Genomic DNA, 24,876 nt, shown 5'->3' with positions numbered 1-24,876 from the left:
TATTAATTTATTCTTGTTACATCTCAATGATTATCCCATCCCTTGTATCCTCCCATTCTTCCCTCCCTCCTATTTTCCCCTTACTCCCCTCCCCTATGACTGTTCCTGAGGGGACCTCCTCCCCCTGTATATGCTCATAGGGTATCAAGTCTCTTCTTGGTAACCTGCTATCCTTCCTCTGAGTGCCACCAGGCCTCCCCCTCCAGGAGACATGGTCAAATATGAGGCACCAGAGTTCGTGTGAAAGTCAGACCTTACTCTCCACTCAACTGTGGAGAATGTTCTGTCCATTGGCTAGATCTGGGTAGGGGTTTAAAGTTTACCACCTGTATTGTCCTTGGATGGTGCCTTAGTTTGAGTGGGACCCCTGGGCCCAAATCTGCCTATCATAATGTTCTACTTGTAGGCTTCTAGGACCCTCTGGATCCTTCTACTTTGCTATTCTCCCATCTAGAGTCCCAATAGGATGTCCTCCCCTCTGTCTCAGTTTCCTGGTAAGTGAAGGCTTTCGTGGAACATGCCCCTTGGGCTATTGATTTGGTTTTTTGAGACAGGGTTTCTCTGTGTAGCCTTGGCTGTCCTGGACTCACTTTGTAGACCAGGCTGGCCTCGAACTCACAGTGATCGCCTGCCTCTGCCTCCCGAGTGCTGGGATTAAAGGTGTGCGCCACCACGCCCGGCTCAGTGTTGGAATTTCTACAACCATGTTTGACCAAAATTAGACATTAAAATATATATATATACGTATGTGGACACATAATAATTTTACATATTTATGAGATAAAAAATGTTTTTGTTCCCTTGGCATAGTATCTCACTACACATGTAGCCCAGGCTGGCCTCAAACAATGATCAACCTTCCTGTCCCAGCCTCTTGAGTACAAAAGTCCATGTAGCCTTGACTACATGAGACTCTGTCTCCAAATAAAAAACAAATAAAAGGAGCCAGATATGGTGGTACACTGTTTTATACGTACATGGGCCTATCCTTGTCTCTAAAACCTCCCCAAGCCAGGAGTGGTGGTGCAGGCCTTTGATCCCAGCACACGGGAAGCAGAGGCAGGAGGATCACTGTGAGTTTGAGGCCAGCCTGGTCTACAAAACGAGCCCAGGACAGCCAAGTCTACACAGAGAAACCCTGTCTCAAAAAAAAAAAAAAAAAAGAATGAAAGAAAGAAAAAAAATCTCCCCAAACAAAATAAAAATTCAGCAAAACTCAAAATACAGGTGCTCAGCAGCTAAACGCGCATACTGCTCTTGTTGAGGACCTGAGTCCTGTCCTCAGCACAATTGCCTGTAGCTTCAGCCCTAGGGGACCTGATGTCCTATTCTGGCCTGCATGGCCACCAGCATGCATGTGTGCCTGCACAGGCAGTTAAAACACATCCTGGGGCCTGGAAAGACAGCTCAGTGATTAAGAGTGCTCACTACTCTTGTGAAATACCTGGGTTAGGTTCCCAGCAAACACACGGTGGATCACAACCATCTGTAACCTGAGTTCCAGGGGATTTGGCCCCTCTTCTGACCTCCGTGTGCTCCTGCACGTGCGCGCGCGCGCACACACACACACACACACACACACACACACACACACACACACACACACACACTTATACACTATGGATAGATAGATAGGTAGATATATTTATAGAATAAATCTTTTAAAGATTTATTCATTTATTTGATGTAAGTGCCATATCTGCATGTACACTTGCAGGCCAGAAGAGGGCACCAGATCTCATTACAGATGGCTATGATCTACCATGTGGTTGCTGGGAATTGAACTCAGGACCTCTGGAAGAGCAGACAGTGCTCTTAACCTCTGAGCTATCTCTCCAGCCCCAGCCCCAGAGTAAATCTTTTTAAAGAATGTGTGGGTGAGCTGGGCGTAGTGGTGCACGCCTTTAATCCCAGCACTCGGGAGGCAGAGGCAGGTAGATCTCTCTGAGTTCGAGGCCAGACTGGTCTACAAAATGAGTCCAGGACAGCCAAGGTACACAGAGAGTGTACCTGACTCAGGGAGTGGGGGGGCGGGTAAGAAGGTATTGGTGAGATGGTTCATCAGTGAAAGGCAGTTACCACCAAGTGTGACAACTTGAATTGGTCCCCAGGACACACAAGGTGAAAGAAGAAAAACAACTCCCACAAATTGTCCTCTGACCTCCACAGGTATGCTGCGGTACACATATACCCGCAAACGCATATACACATATACACGTATATACATATACACATATACACGTACACATGAGATGGCGGGGGGGGGCAGGAAGAGAAGATGCAATTTTGAAAATATGGTAAGTTTGAGACCTCTTCACAGTTAGGTACTTTTTGTTGACTTATTGAAACTTAACTGGGTGCACAGTGTTTTCCCTCTCTACTCGGGCAGCCGTGAAGAAAGAGCGATCTACCACTGCTGGTCAGGAGTAGAGCGGGATGTTATCAGGAGGACATGTTCTGCCTAGACACTCATTCTTGGATCCGTTTTAGGGGTTCTAGTGGAAGGAAATGGCTCGGTCTGCAGAGCTGAAAATTCTGTGAAGCTGCATTGAGCTGAAGCGCTCACAAGCCTGTCTCAAATGGAAGAAGCTGGCCATGGAGTTCTCTGGCCCATGTACATCTCTCTCCCTCTCTCTCTCTCTCTCTCTCTCTCTCTCTCTCTCTCTCTCTCTCTCCTTGGAAGCAAAGGATGCTCTCAGAAGGTTGAGATGTCTCCCAAGTTCTCTGCTACCCCTTGGTGTTTTCAGCCTTTTCAGAATCAGCCAGGAGGCCCCAGACAACAAAATCAGACAGATGTGGTGGTGTTGTCCCTTGAGATACTATCTCACTATACATGTAGTTTATAGAGGTTTAAAGAGACAGAAAAGGACAGGGGAGGAAAGGCCCCCCAGAGCAGGCCCCCCAGAGGGGGAGGTAGGAGCTGGCTGAATGCTGACAGGGCCCTCGCTTTGTACCTTTCCTGCTGTATCCAGCAGAAATGATGCTCAGCTGCCTGCCTACCCCCATTGTCCACCCCACAATGTGCTGAGTCCACGGCCTCACTCCCCTACCCGCCCCCCCCCCAGAGGCAAGGGCAGGGGGACAAGCCACCCATAAAATTCAGTTGAGCACCAAGCATCCTTGGTACGTTGCCAAAGTATCGAGAAATTCAAATTTTAAACTGCCCAGATTACGCTTTGGAAGGGGAGGGTTGTCATATTTCCCCATGTCCCCTAGAGCTACACCTACTAGCTCATGTCACACCCATGGTTATCCTGCTTGTTTGTGCAATGCGTGTGTGGACTAACAAAATGTTTCCCAAACCATGTCTCCCATAGGCCTGCAGAAAACTAGGCTGACAAGGGCTGAGGATGGATTATGCTCAAGTCTCTTGGATTATATCATACTTGTGCACCTGAGTGCACACACACACACACACACACACACACACACACACACACACACACACGAGGTAGGGTGCTGATAAAATGGACTAAAAATAATAAATGACTGAAAAATGAGAGCTGAATAAATGTGGTCCCTCCCAACTCAAAGAGAACACTTATCTGACATTTTCCCGCTAGAGCCTGTTGCCTCCTTCTGCCGTCTCTATGAGACCCTAGCCTAAGATGGTATCTTATTTGGCACAATTAATGAAGCAGTTACCATGTGCTGAGGTCTGAGTACCTAGCACTATCGTTGCCACCTCAACCTCCTTATCCACTGGCTGTGTGGGCGAGCCAGCGATGATCATCCAATCCCAGGCACCAGAGCAGAGAGAAAAACCACGCACTTTGTGGTCAGATAGACATGGGTTGAATTCTGCTAGGTTTCGTGGCTTACAATCTAGCCCTCCCATTCCTCAGTTCACTCATCTGTAAGAAGATTGCAGCACGGGGCTGTCCTGAGGATCTGAAAAGAACTGTCAGACTCATGGTTGTATATTCTACAGTTACTAAGGATAAACAGGAACTCATGAAACCCAGTCATATACTGGCTGCTCCCTTCGTTTCTACTCCTTGGGGTAGCCCTTGCTCAAACTTCCCGGAAAAGAGACAGGACCAGGAGCTGGGGCTTTGAGGTCTTGTCCAATGTAGGACAGGCAGGCAAAGCAGGGACTCAGACAACAAAGAAGGAGGAGGAATGTTCCACACCTTTGTGAAGAGTCCTATAAAGAGGCTGGAGACATGGCTCAGGGCTAAAGTGCTGGTCTAACATGTGCAAGCCCTGGGCCTGGTTCCCAGTGCTATAAAAGAAACAACAGTCCCTCGAGCTCCCAAATTAGGTTATCGTCTTGAAAGTTTGGTAATTAGCACAGGACACTTCACAGTTCTCAAGTTTCTGGGACATAAGGTGTCAAAAGAAAATGCTGTGTGGGGTTGGGGTGGGGAGGCAGCTTAGGCTCCCTGTGCCTCCAGGAATGCCTGATGGATGACGGGTCATTGGTTTGCATGCTCACTGATTCACACACAGCCTCCCATGCAATGCTTTTGTGCATGTGTTGGGCTTTTCAATCAATCATAAAAGCCTCCATTCCCCCCCCCCCTAAAGTGAAAAATTAGCTAAATCAGTCTTTATTGAACCAACAATTCACTGGATCTTTACTCACTGGAGAGTAAAAAAAATCAGAAAGAGCCCAGGCAGGGTGCAAGGGCTGGGTGAGTGGGCTGTGCACAGCAGGCTGCTTATGGCAGTGGAACTGCCACATTTTCATCTGTGCCTCTTCCAGAGTCACAAAATGCATTCATTTTCTCAAAATGGACTTACCAAGCTAAACAGAAGAAGCAGATAATCAAGTGGTTATTTATTTTCAAAAATAGCTGTTTTGACCAGGCGGTGGTGGCACACACCTTTAATCCCAGCACTTGGGAGGCAGAGGCAGGTGGATTCGAGGCCAGCCTGGTCTACAAAACTAGTCCAGGACAGTCAAGGCTACGTGGAGAAACCCTGTCTTGAAAAACCAAAAACCAAACCAAAACCAAAACAAAGCAAAACAAACAAACAAACAAAAAACCAAACCCTGTTTTAATAGAAAATGGTTTTTGTTTTGTTCTGTTTGTTTGTTTGTTTGTTTTTCAAGACAGGGTTTCTCTGTGTAGCCCTGGGTGTCCTCGGTGTCCAGGGTGTCCTAGGTGTCCTGGAACTCACTCTGTAGACCAGGCTGACCTGACCATAAACTCACAGAGATCCACCTGCCTCTGCCTAGGACTAAAGGTCATCACTGTCCAGCTAACAGAAAGTGTATTTTTGTGTGGTGGTGCACATCTTTAATCCCAGCACTCAGGGAGGCAGAAGCAGGTGGATCTCTGTGAGTTCGAGGCCAGCCTGCTCTACAAAGTGAGTCCAGGACAGCCAAGGCTACACCTACACTGAGAAACTCCATCTCGACTCCCCTGCCCCCAAATAAACAAATAACAAAAGAAAATGTATTCTTGTTACTTAAAGTACAATGCCTACAGAGAAATATATTGTGAAAAAATTAGTCCCAAACCAAGATCCTTTTTCTGGGGCCCAGCTTCTAGAGAAAGTTCTACAAGGTGGGGCCATCTAAGCCAGTCCAGGAATTAAGGAATAAAAGAATGCTTCCCTAAAATGGCAGTCTGGAAGGGAGAAAAGGAAGTAAGAAAGAGAAAGAGGACAAGCAAGATGGCTCACCTGGTAAAGGTGCTTGCTGCCAAGTCCCACCACTGAGTCTAATCCCTGGAACCTACATGATGTAAGGAGAGAACTGACTCCCAAGATGTCCTCTGACCTCATCATGAGCATCACACACACACACACACACACACACACACACACACACACACACACACACCACAAATAATGTAATAAAAGCATTTTTTTTTTTTAATGTTTAGAAAAGTTGTTGCTTAGCAGTTAAGAGCACTGGCTGCTCTTTTGGAGAACCTGTTTGGTTCCCAGCATCTACATGGCAACTCACAACCATCTGTGACTCAAGTCCCAGGAGACCCAGTGACCCCTTGTGGCCTCCAGAGGCACCAGGTATGAACGTAGTGCACAAAGACAAACATGCAGGTAAAAACACTCATGAACTTTAAAAAGGAAAGGAAGGGGGGCTGGAGAGATGGCTCAGAGGTTAAGAGCACTGCCTGTCCTTTCAAAGGTCCTGAGTTCAATTCCCAGCAACCACATGGTGGTTCACAGCCATCTGTAATGAGATCTGGTGCCCTCTTCTGGCATGCAGACACACATGTGGGCAGAATACTGTATAAATAACAAATAAATATGATTTTTTTAAAAAAAAAGGAAGGAAGGAAAAGTAAAAAGGCTGAGCACATGCCTGTTAATTCCATCATTCTGGAGGCTAAGGCAGGAGAATTGCCTTGACTTGGAGGTCAGCCTGGGCTGCAGTGTAAAACAAAACTCAGAGTAAGATAGTTGTTCCCAAGCTGAATGACTTAGGTTTGACCCCTAGAACCTGAGTGGTAGAAAGAGAACCGACTCCTAAAAGTTGACATCTGACTTTTGCATGCATGCAAGCTCAACATTTGTGGGAGTATACGCGCGCGCACACACACACACACACACAAGTAAACATACACACAGTGATAAATAATAACAAAAATCCTCCAGGTTATGAGCTCCAAATTTTTAAAAAGCAACTTGAAATAATAAAATGAATATTTAATAAAACAGGGTAAGGTTTAGGTCTACACGTTAATTGTAATTAAGCTCAGTTCCTATACAGCTGGTTTTTGGTTGGTTGGTTGATTGGTTGGTTTTTTCAAGACAAGGTTTCTCTGTGTAGCTTTGGCTGTCCTGGACTTGCTTTGTAGACCAGGCTGGCCTCGAACTCACAGCAATCCACCTGCCTCTGCCTCCCAAGCGCTGGGATTAAAGGTGTGGGCCACCACTGCCCAGCTTACTTTTTTCCCCCCCTTGGAGACATCTCATTATATACATAGCCTGGGATGTTCTGGAATTCATTGTATAAACCAAGCTGGCCCTGGAATAGTAGAGATCCACCTGCCTCTGCTTCCTGAGGGCTGAGATTAAAGGCAGGTGTGCCCTACCCCACCAGGCTTTACTTTCACATTTAAGCGTGTGTGTGTGTGTGTGTGTGTGTGTGTGTGTGTGTGTGTGTGTGTGTGTGTGTGTTCGTTCGTTCCATTTTGATGTGTTTGGTAGAACCTCTCAAGACTTTAGGAAGGTCCTAGATGGAATAGTATAGGGACAAAGATTCACTTTGGAGCACTTCTATCCTCAGCTCCCAGCTGCTCTGAGAAGACCTCTCTAGGCAGCCAGCCCTGTGCAACAGTGGGGCCTCTGCACTTCTGTATCCCCAAACAAAGCTCTGAGGGACGCCTCGCCCTCAATAGGCTGAGCCACTAAAGCTCTGGGGATCAGGAGAAACAAAGAGAGAGGGGGAAAAAAAGAGTGCTGACAGAGTCACTGACCATCAGCTGCAGGGCTATAAAGAGAGGGCTCATCGAGGAGGCTGCACCAGATGGAGACCCAGACTGTGCAGCGGGAGCTGGGTGAGTAAGGCCTTGACTGTGCCGTTGCCTTTCCTTTCCTTACAAGAGACAAATGCAGAGGGAGAGCCGGTTGTCTCCTGCCTAGAGGCTAGGACCTTTGAAGGTAGAGAAAATAGGGGACTTTGGCTTGGGGACAGCTTTGTTTGCTACCTTAGGGAGTCACCTATGGCAACCACACCCTTGGAAATCAAGGTTCGGAGCCAGCAGGTTTACTGGGCACAGTGGGGGTGTGGCAGGCAAGGAATGCTGCTTATTTGAAGACTCCACATAGAGACTAATACCAGAATTTTCACGCATTAGTTCCTGGGCTGGAAGCCAGGGTAGAATCTTAAAGGCTGGTTCTTAGTCTAGATACCTGATGTATACCTGCCTGTCTTCTTTCTCCCCTCCCTCCCCTTTCCCCAACCGTCTCCTCAGCATACGGCCAATGGTGACTAACCTCTGTGGCCATTGGTCCTCATTCATAAAATGACGTGGTGATGGTATTTGGCTTGTGAGAACTAGATACATTAATGCATGCAAGGAAAGCAGGGTCTGACAGAGTGAGCCCTTGTTTTTGTTTGTTTGATTGGTTGGCTGGGTTTCTTTTTGTTTGTTTTGTTGTTTTGAGACAGAGTCTCACTGTGTAGCCCTGGCTGTCCTGGAATTCACTCTGTAGACCAGGCTGGCCTCGAACTCACAGATATACATACCTACTTCTGCCTCCCAAGTGTTGGGATTAAAGGCGTGCACTAACACACCCAGCCCAAGATATTATATCTGTATAATTACTATTTTTCTTTTTTTCTTTTTTTTTTTTTTGGTTTTTCGAGACAGGGGACTCACTTTGTAGACCAGACTGGCCTCGAACTCACAGCGATCCGCCTGCCTCTGCCTCCCGAGTGCTGGGATTAAAGGCGTGCGCCACCATGCCCGGCTATAATTACTATTTTTCATTTCACACACATATACACACAGTGCTAGGGATTGGATTGTTGGGCAAGCACTCTAGCACTGAACAACATCTGTAGCTTCAGCACCCTAACCTCATTCGCTAAGACTACTCTCACTATGTAGCTCTGGGTGGCCCGGAACTCATAGCCCTTACCTTTTTTTTTAAGATTTATTTAGCCAGGCGTGGTGGTGCACACCTTTAATCCCAGCACTCAGGAGGCAGAGGCAGGTGGATCTCTGTGAGTTCGAGGCCAGCCTGGTCTACAAAATGAGTCCAGGACTGCCAAGACTACACAGAGAGACCCTGTCTCGAAAAACCAAAAAAAAAAAAAAAAAGATTTATTTATTTATTATTATGTATACAGTGCTCTGCCTGCATGTACACCTGCAGTCCAGAAGAGGGCATCAGATCACATATTAGGTGGTTGTGAGCCACCATGTGGTTGCTGGGAATTAAACTCAGGACCTTTGGAGGAGCAGTCAGTGCTCTTAATCTCTGAGCCATCTCTCCAGCCTCAGAGCCCTTACTTTTACACTTAAGACAGAGTCTCACTAAGTTGTCCAACTAGGTCTTGAGCTTGCAATCCTCCTACTACAAGTAGCAGGCATTGGATGCCTGCACCAGCGAGCCCGGCTTCATTGAGTCTTTTTTTAAAAACTGCTCTATGCCCCATCTCACCACAGCGTTGGCATGGCACTGCATCGACCATGCAGGAATTGCCATCCTTTGCTATTGAGCTGCTTGCTCACCCAGTACGTAGCCAATAGTGACGTAGATGAGTTCTGAGATGAGCACTGAAAAGCAAGGGAGAAGTCAAAATCTGCAGGCTGGAAAAGGCAGAAGAGCCTCTGAGGCAGCAAGGTCAAAACAGCTAGGTCTAGATCTAGGAAACAGAGAAAGAAGGGTTGGCGGTATGGACAGGCAGAGCAGTAGGTCAGTTTGGGTGCTGGGAAGACCACGAAGGGTCTGAGCACAGACGGGACTTCCGGCCGTGCTGCCTGAATGACTAGAGACCTGCGGAATCCAGACAGTCATAAAGGAGTTGATATTGTGAGACTCGGGCAATGGTTTATGAAGCAAGCAAGAGGACAGAAGGTACACTTATCAAAAATACCAAATGCCAGCCGTGCGTGGTGGTGCACACCTTTCATCCCAGCACTCAGGGAGGCAGAGGCAGGCGGATCGCTGTGAGTTCGAGGCCAGCCTGGACTACAAAAGAGTCTAGGACAGCCAAGGCTACAGAGAGACCTTGTCTTGAAAAGCAAAACAAAAAAGTACCAAATGCCTTTGCAGTCCTCCGTCTGCATTACTTTTCTAGTTTTTACAGTGACTGCATGTAAAAGTCTTGTCCATAGGAAACCTGAGATTTGGGTAGCAGTAGCAGAGCCAGTATCCCAATCAAAACCTGGGACTTTAAGCCCCTTTTCCTTTTTTTCTGTACCTTCTTATCTCATTACCCCCTTCCTGAAAGCCACAGCACTGATATGTATTCTATCTTCCAGAAACTCTTCCAACCACCAAGATGGCTCAGACCAACCCTATGCCAGGGGCCTTGGGGCCATGGAAGGTAAGCTGAACCAATTACATGGAAAATGGAAGGATCCAATAGGGCAAAGCTGAGGTGCTGTCCCAAGGCTGTACTTATTTTTGAGACAGTGCCCAGTTCCCCCACCCCTGGCCAAAAAAAAAAAATTTTTTTTTTTTAAAAATGCTGTACTGTAGGAGGAATACCTAGAAACAGCTGGTGGTGGTGACGCACACCTTTAATCCCAGCACTCAGTAGGCAGATGCAAGTGGATCGATGTGAGTTCAAGGCCAGCCTGGTCTAGAAGGTGAGTCCAGGACAACCAGAGCTACATAGAGAAATCCTGTCTCAAAAACCAACCAACCAAAACAACAACAACAAACTAGATACAGTTGAAAGAAGGCTTTCCTTTTGGGTCCATGATGGGTGGGAGATACTTGCTTCCTAGGTCAATTCTAATTTGCCATTGGGTCGTAACTAACCCACAGGGTCCAGGCCTCCTTACTCTGAGGGTGGAGTTAGCCATGAGCTGAAGTGGCAGTTCCCAGTGTCTCTCTGACACTTAATCTTTTCCTCATTGGACAACTCTGAGACGAGCTCACAGTTTCAGGAGCTAGCCCAGTCAGGAACCAAATTCTAGTTGAAAAGATGGCTTATCACAACCCTCCCTTTATACTTAAAAGGCAAAGAAATGACCCACAGCGTGCTTTTAGCAGTCCCAGAATCCTGGCTTCTGGGTCACATGGTGCAGGACAGCAGAGTTCACAAGGCCCTGGTCTGTTGATTGAGCTTTCTATTGTTCCTGGAACACCATTCCTATCATAAACTTAGCCAAAACATGCTAATGTCACTGATAAGTGATACAATTTAAACTCCCTTTTTACCTTGTCTATACTGGAAGAGACTTTTATCGGGCATCCTGGGCTATAGCTAGTGATGACAACCACAGGATAAATACAAGCCCTTAATTTGCATCCCTAATCTTACTGCTGTACCTTGTCCCTTAAATCCCATTTCAGATAACCATCTATGACCAGGAGAACTTCCAGGGCAAGAGGATGGAGTTCACCAGTTCCTGCCCAAATGTCTCTGAGCGTAGTTTTGACAATGTCCGGTCCCTCAAGGTGGAGTGTGGCGCGTGAGTATGGGTACCAACAGAACTTCAGGCCCTTTTCAGGTCTCTTTAGACACGGTGCCATATGAGGATCTAGGAAGGTGTTCTCCAGATGCTAATCACTTCCTAGAGAGAGGTGTCTCATTTTCTAATGGAAATTACTACATGCCTAACTAAGTAACTAAAAGCTAGGGATGATGTTCATGTCTGGATATAGACTTGGAACAGGGCATGAGAGCAATGGAACGTGTGCTTTTGAAACCCATAGGCCACCTTCTGATTCCTTTACAACAGGCACAGAAGCTTGTTTTTCTTGCCCATATAAAATAGGGAGAGGGGAAAATATATATTTATTTGTGATTATTTTTTGTTTTGTTTTTTGAGACAGGGTTTCTCTGTGTAGCCTTGGCTGTCCTGGACTTGCTTTGTAGACCAGGCTAGCCTCGAACTCACAGCAATCCGCCTGCCTCTGCCTCCCGAGTGCTGGGATTAAAGGCGTGCGCCACCACGCCCAGCTTGTTTTTGTTTTTGATTGACTGATTGATTTATTGCTCTTCGTGGCCTTGTCTGTCCTGAAACTCTTTCTTTACACCAGGCTGGCCTTGAACTCATAGATCCTCCTGCTTCTGCCTCCTGAGTGCTTGTCTTAAAGGAATGCACCACCACTATTCTATTAAAAGGAACAAAATCTCAAGGATCCCAACACATTAGTTCTTAGTGTTCCAGAAATTTCTTGTTGACAGTCAATGTTGGTGAGATCATCTGGCTTTTGTCTTCTGATTCCTGGCAGGCTGGCCCAGCCATGAGCCCACACTAGTACCCTTGTTGGCCTATTCAGAAGTGGCTTTGCCTGTGATAAAGCTTCCACAAGCTGCTCTGTAGCAACTCTTTAAGATAGGCAAACAGCTTCAATAAATTAAGACTTGGTTGTTAACCATCTAGTTAGAATACTCCATTAAGAAGGTAGAGGTAGCCAGGTGTGGTGGCGCATGCCTTTAATCCCAGCACACAAACAAACAAAAAACCAAATATATAATAAGCAAAGAAAGAAAGAGCTTAAGAATGTAAAGAAAGCCAAGCGTGGTGGCACAGGCCTTTTTAATCCCAGCACTTGGGAGGCAGAGGCAGGTGGATCTCTGTGAGTTCGGGGCCAGCCTGGTCTACAAAGTGAGTCCAGGACAGCCAGGGCTACACAGAGAAACCCTGTCTAAGGGGTGGGTGAGGGGGAGAAGGTAGAGGTATGAACAGCAAGAGGAAGAAGCTTCAAAGTAACAGAAGGGTCACTAAAATGAAAATAAAACTTTGTCAAAACACACTGCTAGGGCAGGAGAATTCTCAGCAAGCAATTTCAAAATCCATTTTCAAACCTGTTAGATAAAGTCATGAGTGTTCATTAGTGATTGGCTTGATATTTTATCCCACTATAAACTCATCCAAAGCAAAAGAGACCTTCTCCCTAAGGCAATAGAGGTTTTGAGCACCACGAACAACCACTTCCTATCGTTGGCAGCTGGATTGGCTATGAGCACACCAGCTTCTGTGGGCAACAGTTTATCCTGGAGAGAGGAGAATACCCTCGATGGGATGCCTGGAGCGGGAGCAATGCCTACCATATTGAACGTCTCATGTCCTTCCGCCCCATCTGCTCCGCTGTGAGTCTGAAATTTCCACTTTTTTTTTTTTTGCATGGGGGGGTGTAAAGAAGGATGAGGTCAGACTGATAATCATGTTGCTTCTATCAATTATATTGAATGTAATAGGGAGGATGAAAGTAAAGAATAACTTGAGCACACCTGTAATCCCAGCACTTGGCAGGCAGAGGCAGGTATATCTCTGAGTTTGAGGCCAGTCTACTCTACAAAGTGAGTCTAGGATTGCAAAGGCTATACTATTATACAAAAAAAGAAAAAAATTAAAAGTGCTCCTGATATTAGGAGTGACACTTGCCTGAGCTAGAAACGTACCAAATTGTCTTATTCTTCACAAAATCTAAATCATGTACTTTACTGGAGCTTATACACACACACATGTATTTCATGTACTGGGCATAATTAAGTGTCTTAATTTGTTGAGATCTTTCTGGGACTAGATCCTCACAGTACCTAAACAAACAAACAAAACCAAAAAGGCTATGTATTATTTTTTTCAACTGATTCATTGTCTTCCATCATCTTATATGTTGTTTGTACATATTATATCTTTAATTTAGATTAAATAGAATTACAGATTTTTTTTTATCAAGACAGTTTTAGTGGGGTGTAGAGATGGCTCAGAGGTTAAGAGAAAAAAAAAAAACCCAAAAAACAAAAACAGGGTTTCTTTGTATAGGCAAGAGACTGGAGTGCCTCTGCCTGGGATTAAAGGTGTGCACTACCTCAGCCCAGCTGGATTGTTCTTATAAATGCCTATTCAGCCTGAATGTTTTGTCAGTGATCATGTATTCTGTAGGCCAGAAATTGTTTCAACTCTGGGAAAATAGCAATTAAGTTAGAATAACTACATTACTAAGGCTTTAACTTCTGATTTATAGAATCATAAAGAGTCTAAAATCACCATCTTTGAGAAAGAGAACTTTATTGGACGCCAGTGGGAGATCTGTGATGACTACCCTTCCTTGCAAGCCATGGGCTGGTTCAACAATGAAGTTGGTTCCATGAAGATACAATGTGGGGCGTAAGTACAAAAACAGGGTTGGAGCACATATCAAAGCAATTCCTGTGTTCCTATTAAGACATCAAGGGCCAGGGTGGGTGGTGGTGGCAGCAGCACACGCCTTTAATCCCAGCACTCGGGAGGTAGAGGCAGGCGGATCGCTGTGAGTTTGAGGCCAGCCTGGTCTACAAAGCAAGTCCAGGACAGCCAAGACTACACTGAGAAACTATCTCAAAAAACAAAAGCAAACAAGACATCAAGGGCCACTAGATTCCATACACTGGCATCATATTAATACCGAGCTGGATATTTTCCTTCACTAGGTATCTCTTTAGAAGCATTTATAAACCACTCTGAAACCCTTTTTCATGATTAAGGCTAAAGTTTAGTCAGTTGTAGCCTAATATATTAAGCATGATTTGTAGCTGGGTGCAGTAGCACACACTTGTAGTCCCAGTACTTGGGAAGGCAGAGGCAGGCCAATCTCTGAGTTCAAGGCCTAGCCTGATCTACAAAGTGAGTCCAGAATAGTCAAGGTGTAATAGAGAAACCCTGTCTCAAACAGGCAAAAAAGGAGTGACTTGTTTCCTAAGTATCCTGGTACCACTGTGTTGAGGGGAAAAGGAGTAAGGTTTGGGGTACATGTCAGGCTCTTACCAGACTTAATAATGTAATATGCTTTTAATCTCCCAGTTGGGTTTGCTACCAGTACCCTGGATACCGTGGTTATCAGTACATCTTGGAATGTGACCATCACGGAGGAGACTACAAACACTGGAGAGAGTGGGGATCTCATGCCCAGACTTCCCAGATTCAATCAATTCGCCGAATCCAACAATAGTGGGGTAAAAGTTCCAAAATTCCTCAAGCATGAAATCTTGCTAAGCACCCTAGAATTTTATGTTCTCCCCAGGAACTGCTTTCAAATGTTAGCTGCTAAAATCCACAATAAATGTCATTTTAAAAAAGAAAAAGTGCCTTGGAGAGTCTATCAAATACCATACACAGATCCCTTTTGTGGAGTCTATCAAATACCATACACAGATCCCTTTTGTGGCTGGCAGTTTTTTAAAATTACAAGTCTTGATAAGACCCTAAATTTGCCTGGCAATAGTGGCAGATGCCTTTAACACCAGCACTGCAGAGGCAGAGAAATCTCTTGAGTTTGAGGCCAGCCTGGTCTACAGAGTGAGTTCCAGAACAACTGGAGCTATATAGGGAGACTATATCAAGCATATAAGCATATAAACATATAAGCATATTATCTTCAAGACTGAAGCTCTTTATACACCTGCCCCTTGGAAAGTTAAGTCAATGTCACAACTGTACCTAAGTTTTCAGTCAAGAATTTAAAATTAAAATACACAAAAATAACACAAACAACTCAAAAACTTTAAATTTTTTATTGAACAATGTACACTTATTGTCTTATTTGATCTACAAATCTCTCAAGTTTTTCTGATAAAATAAGTAAATCTGGGTATGGTTGTAGAGTGTACTCTTGTATCTTTAAAACACTGAACATGAAATAAGACATTGATAAAGGAAGATCACCATGTAACTGACACTTCCTTGGAATCCATGACATCAGCAACAGCTTTAGTAAATACCTAAGCAGTTATTTAGCAAAACGGCAAATTTCTCATCACCGCTCTATCTAGGGGGGGAAAAAAAACAACATTTTTAAACTGGGCAAAACAAATATTGAAAAAAACTCAGAGAGAAAGGGCCATTATCTTCTAGCATAACTGTAATTCACTCTCCTTTTCCAAAATTAAAAGGCAACCAAGCTCCTAAATAAATGTCTGTGCACACAACAGAGATTATTTGTCCAATACTTTTGCTTTGTTGTAAGCCAGTCTAGCTTTCAACTCGGGTCCTCCTGCTTCAGCCTTCCGGTTGCCAGGATTACAAGTGTGCCCCATAAAGCCTAGCTACCTGTATTTCCTAAGACTGGATGTAAATGAACTACAGACAGATGCTCAGGAGTAGCCAAAGCCATCCAAGGTGTGTGCCACTATCTGTGTTTGCTTATAAGGCTACGCATTATAGATCACACTATGAACAGAACTTTTGCTGTCTTTTCAAAGTCAACAAGATAAAGTATCCTTCTGGTAGATAGACAAAGCTATAAAATAAAATGCCTCACACATGGGAGCCTGGGGGAAACACCATTGGTAGTATCTTTTACTCAACTCGCCTACAAATGCCCTAAGAAACATTAAATGACAAGATCTGGCCAGCACATCCACACAATCTTGTTAGGTGCACATTTCATGTTATGTGAAGCTGTTTAGCACATGCAACTGCAGTGAATGAACCAAATATGCCCCACTTGTTCAGATCAGTTCGGGTCTTTAAAAAGATAGACATCTTTAAAAACAATCTGCTTTAACCTTTAAACTGAATGATTTTTATCTCAAACCATCCAGTTAATCAAATTCATGTTAAAGCAATAAAAGTTGAAAAAAAAAAAACTATCCTACCGTTAAACCAGTTCTAAGACAAAATTGCCAGAACGTCATAGGGCAAAGGTCTTTCCTTCATTTCAGTTTGAATGAAGTTCCATTCTTTTTTCATATATATTCAAAATTCACTGAGAAGAGCACTGGATCCAATGGTTTATAAAGCTGATACAACTACCCTGTTTCAAGAAAAGCCCTTGGGTAGATGCAAGTCAAGCTCTTGTTTCAACTGAGCTTTATTCAATGGTGCCAGTTTTCCTCCTCCCATTTAGTTCCACTGATGCACTCAGAACTGTAACTTTGAACCATGTTTCCAAAGATGGTAAAGCTAAGAACAGCAAAACGACAGATTACTTTTGGTAATGACACACGAATTAAACTTTCAAAATATGTGCATAGCTTTATTCATCTACTTAGATCTAACCTTTTCACGGAGCCTAGGCAAAACTGAGTGTGCAAAATGCATTTCTAAAACGTAATGCAAGCAAAGCTTTTCACATTTACACTGGCAGGAAATACAAAAACTAACAAATCACATTAGGGAGAGTTCAGATCTGTCTTTTTTTTTTTTAATGACAAGAATTGCACAGTTTATTATTGAGACAATTGTTGCAGACATGAATGTTTAAACTTTTCTAAGCAAGGTGCTTCAACAAATTCTTTGTTGGAAGAGCCAATAGCTTGGATCAAAGCTCACAAAGAATTCCAAATTAATGTGGACTCCCATCATCTTCTTGTATTTTGCAAACAATGCTTTTAATAACACCTTTCATAACACTAAAGGGGACAGCAAGCTGAAACTTTCTTTGAAGCACACAAAGAAACAATATCATCACATTACTTTAAGGTGGCGTTAGGGTCAGGGTAGGTAGCGAAGAATCCCCTTTACTATTTCCCACTACAGACCAGCCACTAACAGACTAAAAAAGAAGGAAAAAAGAAAAAGAAAATAGTGAAAGAGCAAGTCACTTCCCCAGTTTATAAAAAGAGTTCCAGTTTGACAAGATCTATGACTTTAAACAGAGAGCACCAGTTGGGCAATAGATTGAGCATTCCCACTGCATAAAAGTCAGTGAGGTGGTAAGAACCATCAACATCTCAGGCATTACTACATGGCCTTTCCAAAGTTTAATATACATGCAAGGCACACTGATATAAAAATAGATCTCTGGCCAACAAATATATTAAGTAAGCAAATTAAAATTTTGGCTCTGCAATATTGGCAACATCAAAATATAACCAGATAGCTTTGGACCACACATCACTCTCCTCATCATCTGGTGTCCCTCCTCTACACACTTTTTGGGCCTTTTCTCCTTCATGTTTTGAGTATGTGCTTGAGAAGACTTTCCTTTGTCAAGTAGCATCCTTATACTTTGTTTACCTTTGCTAAGGAAAATATATACTAGAGAAGCAGAATAGTCGGGAGCTTTGCTAGCTAAACTAAGTATGACTGGTTCAGGGCAGCTCACTTCTCTGATGCACCAGCTTACTGACAATTAAAAAAGAAACCAATGAAATTACTTCCTTTAATTCCTCCCAATTCTTTTTGAAGCAGAGAGGGAATAGAAACAAAGCTAAGACTTTAAACTATTTTCAGTAGTAGAAGACACTTTAAGGCCAAAATATAATATTAACCAAAAGTTTATTTCCTAAGTTACTGTCCCCTTCATAGGTCAACACAAACTACAAACTACTTTAACTGACTCACTCCTGAAGAGAAGAATAAACTCTGTTCACTTTTGTTAGTGGCTGCGCTACCGAGAAAAGGTATTAAAGCAACCTATGGTATATAGTAATGTTAAAAAGTGCATCACATTCTTGATTTTCAGCTTCCCATAGTAGCAGCAGCAGGGTTATCTAAGACAAAACAGTTGTTTTCGCTCTAAAGATGCAACCTAATGAAATGTATTCAAGACTGTGAAAAATTATCTACAAAAGATAAATGCAGACTCAATAGACAAATAGAACTTAAGGTACTCGTTCATATTTACATATTAAAACCATTTTGCTAACACCAAATCTTTACAATTAGTAAAAGAAATATGCGTTTAAAGAATATCAGATGTTACTAAAGCAGTATTCATTTTGGAGCCTTTGTTTAGCACCTGAGGAAAAAACAGGGCAATATATGGGAAGCTATGTTGGTTTGGTCTGTAGATTAAAACTGATTACAGTGAGAGCAAAAGTGAACTGGGGGAAGGGACACTTGTAGCTATTTTAAATAAGGCTTTTTTAAAAACCAGACATCAAAATATTATAAAATGGCTTCAAAACTTTGGACAGAACAAGTTTCTGAATAGGAAACATTTGAACCAGCAATCTCACTACTGTGTTAGCTTCCAATCCATAACAGGCATTTGATAGTCCTTGTAATACAATTTTAATACACTACTGGTGCCTTGATGGGCATTTATGACAGAGGACTTAAAACTCTCAAACTACTGCTGGCATCTTTTAACTGCCTCAAAACTTCTTTCCTAAAATTCAGTAAATCAGTGCTTGAGTGGAGATGATCATTTATTGTTCTCTACACCAACACAGAATGGTCTTGCCGTCCACTTATCTTGTATTCATAAACATTTAAAGGTAACTACAGCAGAAACACATCTTCACCACAGAAGTGTCATGATGCTGTCAGTCAGGAAAATTAACAATGAATTTTCAGAACTGTTAGCCTGTGGTCCTCTGGTCATCTTTAAGCAGCTACTCATGTTTCTATTCTTATCCTATGTTTCCTTTCCAAACTACTAGGGCTTTGGGAAAATAAGCAAATCCCATCACCCATTATACATACTTAGTCCACTACACTGAATTAGTTTTTTATCTGGTTAATACACAGGGAATTGTGTCCTTTGAAGATATGGTCGAGTGGCATCAGACCCTTAGCAATTTGAGCACTAAATGATGACAATTCCCACCACTCCATTGGACAGGTCTTTAAATTGAGCCAAATCTTCAATTTCTATGTCCATGGCCATTGGTTACAATTCACATTACATTTACGTGCCCTTTCCTGACCTTAAAGTTTACAAAGTTTTTGGTGAGGGCAGGCAACAGGTCTAACAACCAAGCATGAAACTACTGTTGTTGTGTCCTACCAGTTGAGGTCTACCATATTTTCTCTTTAAAAAAAAACAAAAACAAAACAAAACCAACAACAACAAAAAAACCCCAAACCTGTCATTTGGAAATTCACAGGACTTTTTTTTTATGAATTTCTACATTATGAGTATAACTAGGATAGCAAAAAAGTGTCACTCAAGTTTCTTGATACTGGCTATCCCCTCCTAGAAAGTAGAGAAGGGCAGGCTACTATAGACACCATAAACACACTTTATTGATGTGAAGGTTCATTACTAACGTTAGAGGAAACATTATGCAATTAACTAAGGTTGAAGTGGGGATGAATAAAGATAAATACACCCTGTTTTCTGTGGGGAAGGGAGATTATTCAAGATATTTTACACAAAAGTGAGTGGTATGACGCAAAACCTACAATCAAGACAAACTGAAAAAGAAATCATCACCCATAATTAGTTCCTTAGCTATTAAAAAAATAGGTCATGACTTCATCCTTAGTGCCATTTTTCTACTACCACCCTTTTAGGATTTAACCCACCCGACCTTTTTCCTGTGTAATGAAAACAAATGGCACAAAATAAATACAAGTTTCATTCTCTGAATACTAATATGTTTTACACATTCATTTTACTAACTCTTAATATTTTCATCTTTCCCTCACACACAAGCACCCCAACACACACACACACACACACACACACACACACACACACACACACACACTTCAGTCTTTTAATTGGAGGGATGTTAAAAATCCCCTCTAGACTGTATTTGGTTTATGCTACAGTACTAATACTCTGAGTTGAAGGAAAATTCTTTAAACCAGCAACATACTGTTATTTAAATGTGCTAAATTAATCACAGCTGATGTTTCTTTAGAAGCTTACACAAAAATAATCAGAAAACAGATGAACTCGTAAGACTTTTTTTTTTTTTAATAAGTGCTCTGTAAGGAATTGTGTGAGGACCTAAGGAGAAAGATTGAGACAAGTATCAAACAACACAAAAGATATCTGTCCCAAAGTCCTGCTTGTACTGAGGCAATTAAGTCCATTTAACCCAATGTCAAAAAACAAAACATCAACAACAAAAAAATACTGACAGTTAATATGATGGACCACTAGGGATCCCAAAAAGAGACATTTCTCTCTCTATATATATCCCTCTAACCATATTATCAAGAAAATTTCAGTGGACAAATGAAAGTGAAATGTTGCATTGTTTCATTTAGAAGTGAGACTCTAAACCTTTGGACAGAGAAGGGGTACATTCTTTTTAGCTTCTCTGCACAGAGGCTTGAAGGATATGGAAAAGGAATTATGAAAGTGAAGGCCTTTAAATGTACTAAATATTACATCTAAGTTAAAAATCCCAATTCAGGAAACTGGATTTTTCTTTCTGTTTTGAATTCGTTCGTTCAACCTCGTATGCCACAATCCAAGGAAGGTTTCTGGTTTTCCTTTTTTTCCACCCCCCCCTTTTTTTTTCTTCCCTCTTCGTGATTTGTGCAACAGAACTTTAAAATTCCAGGCAAGCAAAATGGACATTTAAAAAGAGTGGGGTAGGGATTTGGCCCTAAGGCGACAAGTGGTTGATTACACAAGGCAATTAAACACACAGCAGAACTTTAAAACCTATAAAACAAACTGGAGCTTTTCTTTAATCAATCTTTTTTTAAAAACTTTTTGAAAATTTTTATTAAAAAAAAAAAAAAAACAAACACAAAACACAGACTTTTTAGTTCAGTATGTGGCGTGTTGTGATTTCCAGTTTGTTCAACGCTTTAAAGCTCAAGGATGCCTGGCCGATGTACACAGGCCTGATGCATCCTAGCTTTTGGCAAGCAGGCAGGAGACAACAACAAAAAAATCAAAATAGGAACAAAGCGACTAAATGCAGGGCACATCTGTAAACATATTATACATTTGAAAATTACAATATCAGTAAAAGTGATACAGTTTACAGGTGAAATGAAACTATCTGAAACTGGCCTACCACAAGTTTCTGAACCTGGACTGATACAATAAGTTATTATATATATTATGTATAAAAAGTCGTTTACATCAAGTGGAATTGGCAATCCATGCTTACACTTTAAAAAAAAATCTAAGCAGGGCAGAAATTCAGACTAGAAAGTACTTTTCTCTGTGGTAAATCAAATAGCTTCTTTCATGAACTATTTGTTTAAAACCTGAAATAATTAACAAAATTAGAAAATCCACGCACACTACAATCGCTGATAACTGGACATTTCTCAGAAAATAAAGAGTAAAAAGTAACTACTTTTCCCCCAAAGTGTCCAGGGGATACCGTCTGCCTTTGTTAGAAGACTGCAACTCTATAAATGCCCTGCTATATGAACTTGTATTTGACATATGTGGATATTTCTTTGCAAGTGTTACATGTGTGATATGATATTACATCAGGCCAGAGAACTTGTTATTATGCCACTAACATCACCCAGTCATAAATTGGACCCTTGGTGTACACACATACACACACACAAACACACACACACACACACACACACACACACACACACACACACACACAACCTTGTTTTAGCATGCTATACACAAGCTGCAGCGCAACAGGATGGTAATGCAATGATAAGACAGGGCTAATGTTCTTTTCTGCCCATAACAAAATTTCCAGAATTTCACATTATTTTCCTAAAAAACCCACCTTGCTCTAATGATAAAATATATTAAGATACAATTAGAAGCTAATAAGCTCAGAAGTAGAATTTGCCTGAAAAACACACCTTCTATAAGCAGGGTTTATTATCTCCTCACTGGCTAAAAAGACATTTTTCATAAACATATTTTCTTTGTAGATTTTGCTGAGAAACTGAAATTAAAAGAATTTACAGAAAGGTACATAAGTTTCTCTTAAATGTTTGATGAAAAACAAGAAGAGTACACAGTTAGTGTTAGTGATAGAGAGCAAGTCTGAGCACCTACAGCGGAAAAGCAGAATATATTTTTGCTCCCAGTTACACAATTAAAATGGGTAATTATCAGCCAATTACTTTTTCTGCAACTTTTCTTTAAATGACACTCTCTTGGATTCTTCAGCTGTTAAAAAGCCAAACATGTAACCAAAGAAAGTTAACTATGTACTCACAAACTAGTCCAAGATTGTAGAATTTCAATGCCCTCCCCATCCCTACCCCACAAAAAAAATGAAAGGAATTATTTCCCCAACACCCCACAGAGGCTGCACAACTCTTGGCAAGACATGCAAATGGAATTTAAAAAACAAAAAACAAACAAAAACAAAACAAAACAAAAAAAATCAAACAACAAAAACCCCTGCACATGTCAAGGCATTTATCCAGCATTCTCGCAGGGCTCAAAATAAAATTAAAAGATCAAGGGCGGAGTAGGGAAAACGTTGAATCATTCTGGGCTCCCGTGATTAGTGTATCACTTAGTCACAGAACAAGGTACAGATACCTAGTAAGTGGACTTGACTTTCCAATGGGTCATTTGTTGCCCAGGTCGATGACAGCAGGAACTTTAGAACCACTCTTGTTAAGTCTGTATTCATTAATCACTTGCATTCACACTTAAAAACAAAAGCTAACAAAATAATAAAAGAAAAGACTATTCGGTACCGGAGATTAAATAACCATGTGTAGTCTCTTGAAATAAATTTGATTTCCTTAAGAAGTCTAATTACTTTCAGTTGCCTTTTTTTAAATAACTATATATATATATATATATGTATATATATATATTTGTATATATTATCCTGTGATTCTACTTATGGTTCCTCTGCTGCGTTGGAGATCTAGGAGCATAAAAGCCTTGTGTCCCCCATGAACGGTGGCTCTAATGCTGCAGAAAGGTTACAAATAGGCAGTCTGGTCCTTCATTGATCTGGACTATCCATGGCTTCATTGTAAGTGATTATCCTTTTGGGATCTAGAGGCAAAGTGAGAAAGTAAATTAATGAAAATCCTGCAATCAATCCAGAAACAAATCCCAAACAATCACCATTTCAACTGCTACCCTTCTGATTAAGTAGCAAATGTGAAAGCAAGGAGAAAGAAGCTTAAGCCACAAGTAATTTTTTTTCTAAAGATTTATGGGCATGAGCGCTCTATCTGCATATACACCTGCAGGCCAGAAGAGGGCATCAGATGTCAGTACAGATGGTTGTGGGTCACCATGTGGTTACTGGGAACTGAACTTAGGACCTCTGAAAGAGTAATGCTCATAAACCCTGAGCCACCTCTCCAGCCCCCAAGTCATAATAATATCACAAATAATTCAATAGTAATAGAACTTCTTGGGCTTATTTTGCTCTTTCTAGGGAAGAAAATACCTTGTTTTTATACAAGGTCTCATGTGACCCAGACTGGCCTTAAAGCTTGCTTTATAATAGACTTTGAACTCTTGGGTTTTTCTTTTTCTTTTGGTTTTTCGAGACAGGGTCGCTCTATGTAGCGGTGACTGTCCTGGACTCACTTTGTAGCTGTCTGGCCTCGAACTCACAGTGATCAGCCTGGTCTACAAAGCGAGTCCAGGACAGTCAGGGCTACACAGAGAAACTCTGTCTTGAAAAAACAAAACAAAAAACAGCCAGCTCTCCCAGAGATTCCTGAGTTCAATTCTCAGCAACGAGATGGTGGCTCACCATAGGCCCTCTTCTAGTGTGCAGGTGTACATTCAGACAGAGCACTGTATACATAATAAGCCAATAAATCTTTAAAAAATAATAATGCTTAAGAACTCAAGTTTTGGGCTGGAGTGATGGCTCAGGGGTTAAGAGCACTGTCTGTTCTTCCAGAGGTCCTGAGTTCAATTCCCAGCAACCACATGGTGGCTCACAACCATCTATGTGATCTGATGCCCTCTTCTGGCCTGCAGGTGTACGTACATGAGGACTCCTATACATAAAGTAAACAAATAAATCTTTAAAAAAAAAAAAAGAGAAACTCAAGTTTCACGCACCAGTAATCCCGGCACTCAGGGAGGCAGAGGCAGGCAGATCTCTTGAGTTGCAGGCCAGCCCACTTTACAAAGTGAGTCTAGGACAGCCAAGGGAACAGAGAATCCCTGTCTTTGGGAAAGAGAGAGAACCTAGCGTATGCCTTTTAATGTCAGCAGAGACAGGCCAATCTCTGAAGTCAGTGTCTACAGGACAGTCTTGAACTTAAAGTCTCATCCTTCAAAGAGCTACTTACTTTGTAGACCAGGGTGGCCTGGAACTAAGAGAATGCCCTGCCTCTGCCTCTCAAGTACTGGGATTGAAGGCGTGCACACACTGCACCCAGCCAGCAACTATCTTTTTTCTTCTTTTGGAGACAGGGTTTCTCTGTGTAGCCTTGACTGTTCTGGATTTGCTTTATAGACCAGGCTGGCTTCAAACTAGCAGAGACCCACCTGCCTCTGCCTCCCAAATGCTGGGATTAAAGGCGTACGCCACCACCCCCCAGCTAACTACTATCTTTTGACAAGCAGTTATGTCAATATAAAATATAATGCCTGTTAATTGGATACGTCATGATTCCAATTATTCTCACTAAAAAAGTCATGATTTTGATTAGTATTAACATTTCAAGTAATTAACCATTCTTACCTTGCTTCTGCAAATTCCATATAGATTCCATTTCT

General features: G+C 42.2%; 2 protein-coding genes across 5 annotated transcripts in view; one reads left to right on the top strand and one right to left on the bottom strand.

Annotated features, from left to right (window-relative positions):
- Positions 1–7,048: 7,048 nt before the first annotated feature.
- Positions 7,049–14,677, top strand: CRYBA1 (crystallin beta A1). Of its 4 annotated transcripts, none has more exons than XM_084749196.1 (6): positions 7,049–7,478; positions 9,915–9,979; positions 10,957–11,075; positions 12,562–12,703; positions 13,582–13,724; positions 14,397–14,677. In XM_084749196.1, exons 1-6 carry the CDS (start codon positions 7,448–7,450, stop codon positions 14,542–14,544), a joined length of 648 nt encoding a protein of 215 aa, XP_084605322.1. In that variant the 5' UTR covers positions 7,049–7,447; the 3' UTR covers positions 14,545–14,677. The 4 variants fall into 4 exon arrangements, with proteins under 4 accessions (XP_084605322.1, XP_084605324.1, XP_084605321.1 ...); XM_084749195.1 differs by lacking the exon at positions 7,049–7,478 and adding an exon at positions 9,226–9,507; XM_084749197.1 differs by lacking the exon at positions 7,049–7,478 and adding an exon at positions 9,581–9,599.
- A 413-nt stretch (positions 14,678–15,090) lies between these two features.
- Positions 15,091–24,876, bottom strand: part of NUFIP2 (nuclear FMR1 interacting protein 2) — a 30,626-nt gene continuing 20,840 nt past the window's right edge. The window contains exons 3-4 of the mRNA XM_084749194.1: positions 24,842–24,874; positions 15,091–23,181 (exon numbers count right to left, since the gene is read on the bottom strand). Of these exons, the coding sequence (XP_084605320.1) occupies positions 23,129–23,181; positions 24,842–24,874 (86 nt within the window). The 3' untranslated portion in view covers positions 15,091–23,128. The remainder of the gene's footprint in view (positions 23,182–24,841; positions 24,875–24,876) is intronic.

Source organism: Acomys minous, assembly GCF_964271855.1.
Source record: "Acomys minous genome assembly, chromosome: 12".
In the NCBI taxonomy this organism is placed as follows: Eukaryota; Metazoa; Chordata; class Mammalia; order Rodentia; family Muridae; genus Acomys; species Acomys minous.
The sequence above is the reverse complement of the archived record's forward strand: the minus strand, read 5'-3'. Positions and strand labels throughout refer to the sequence as shown.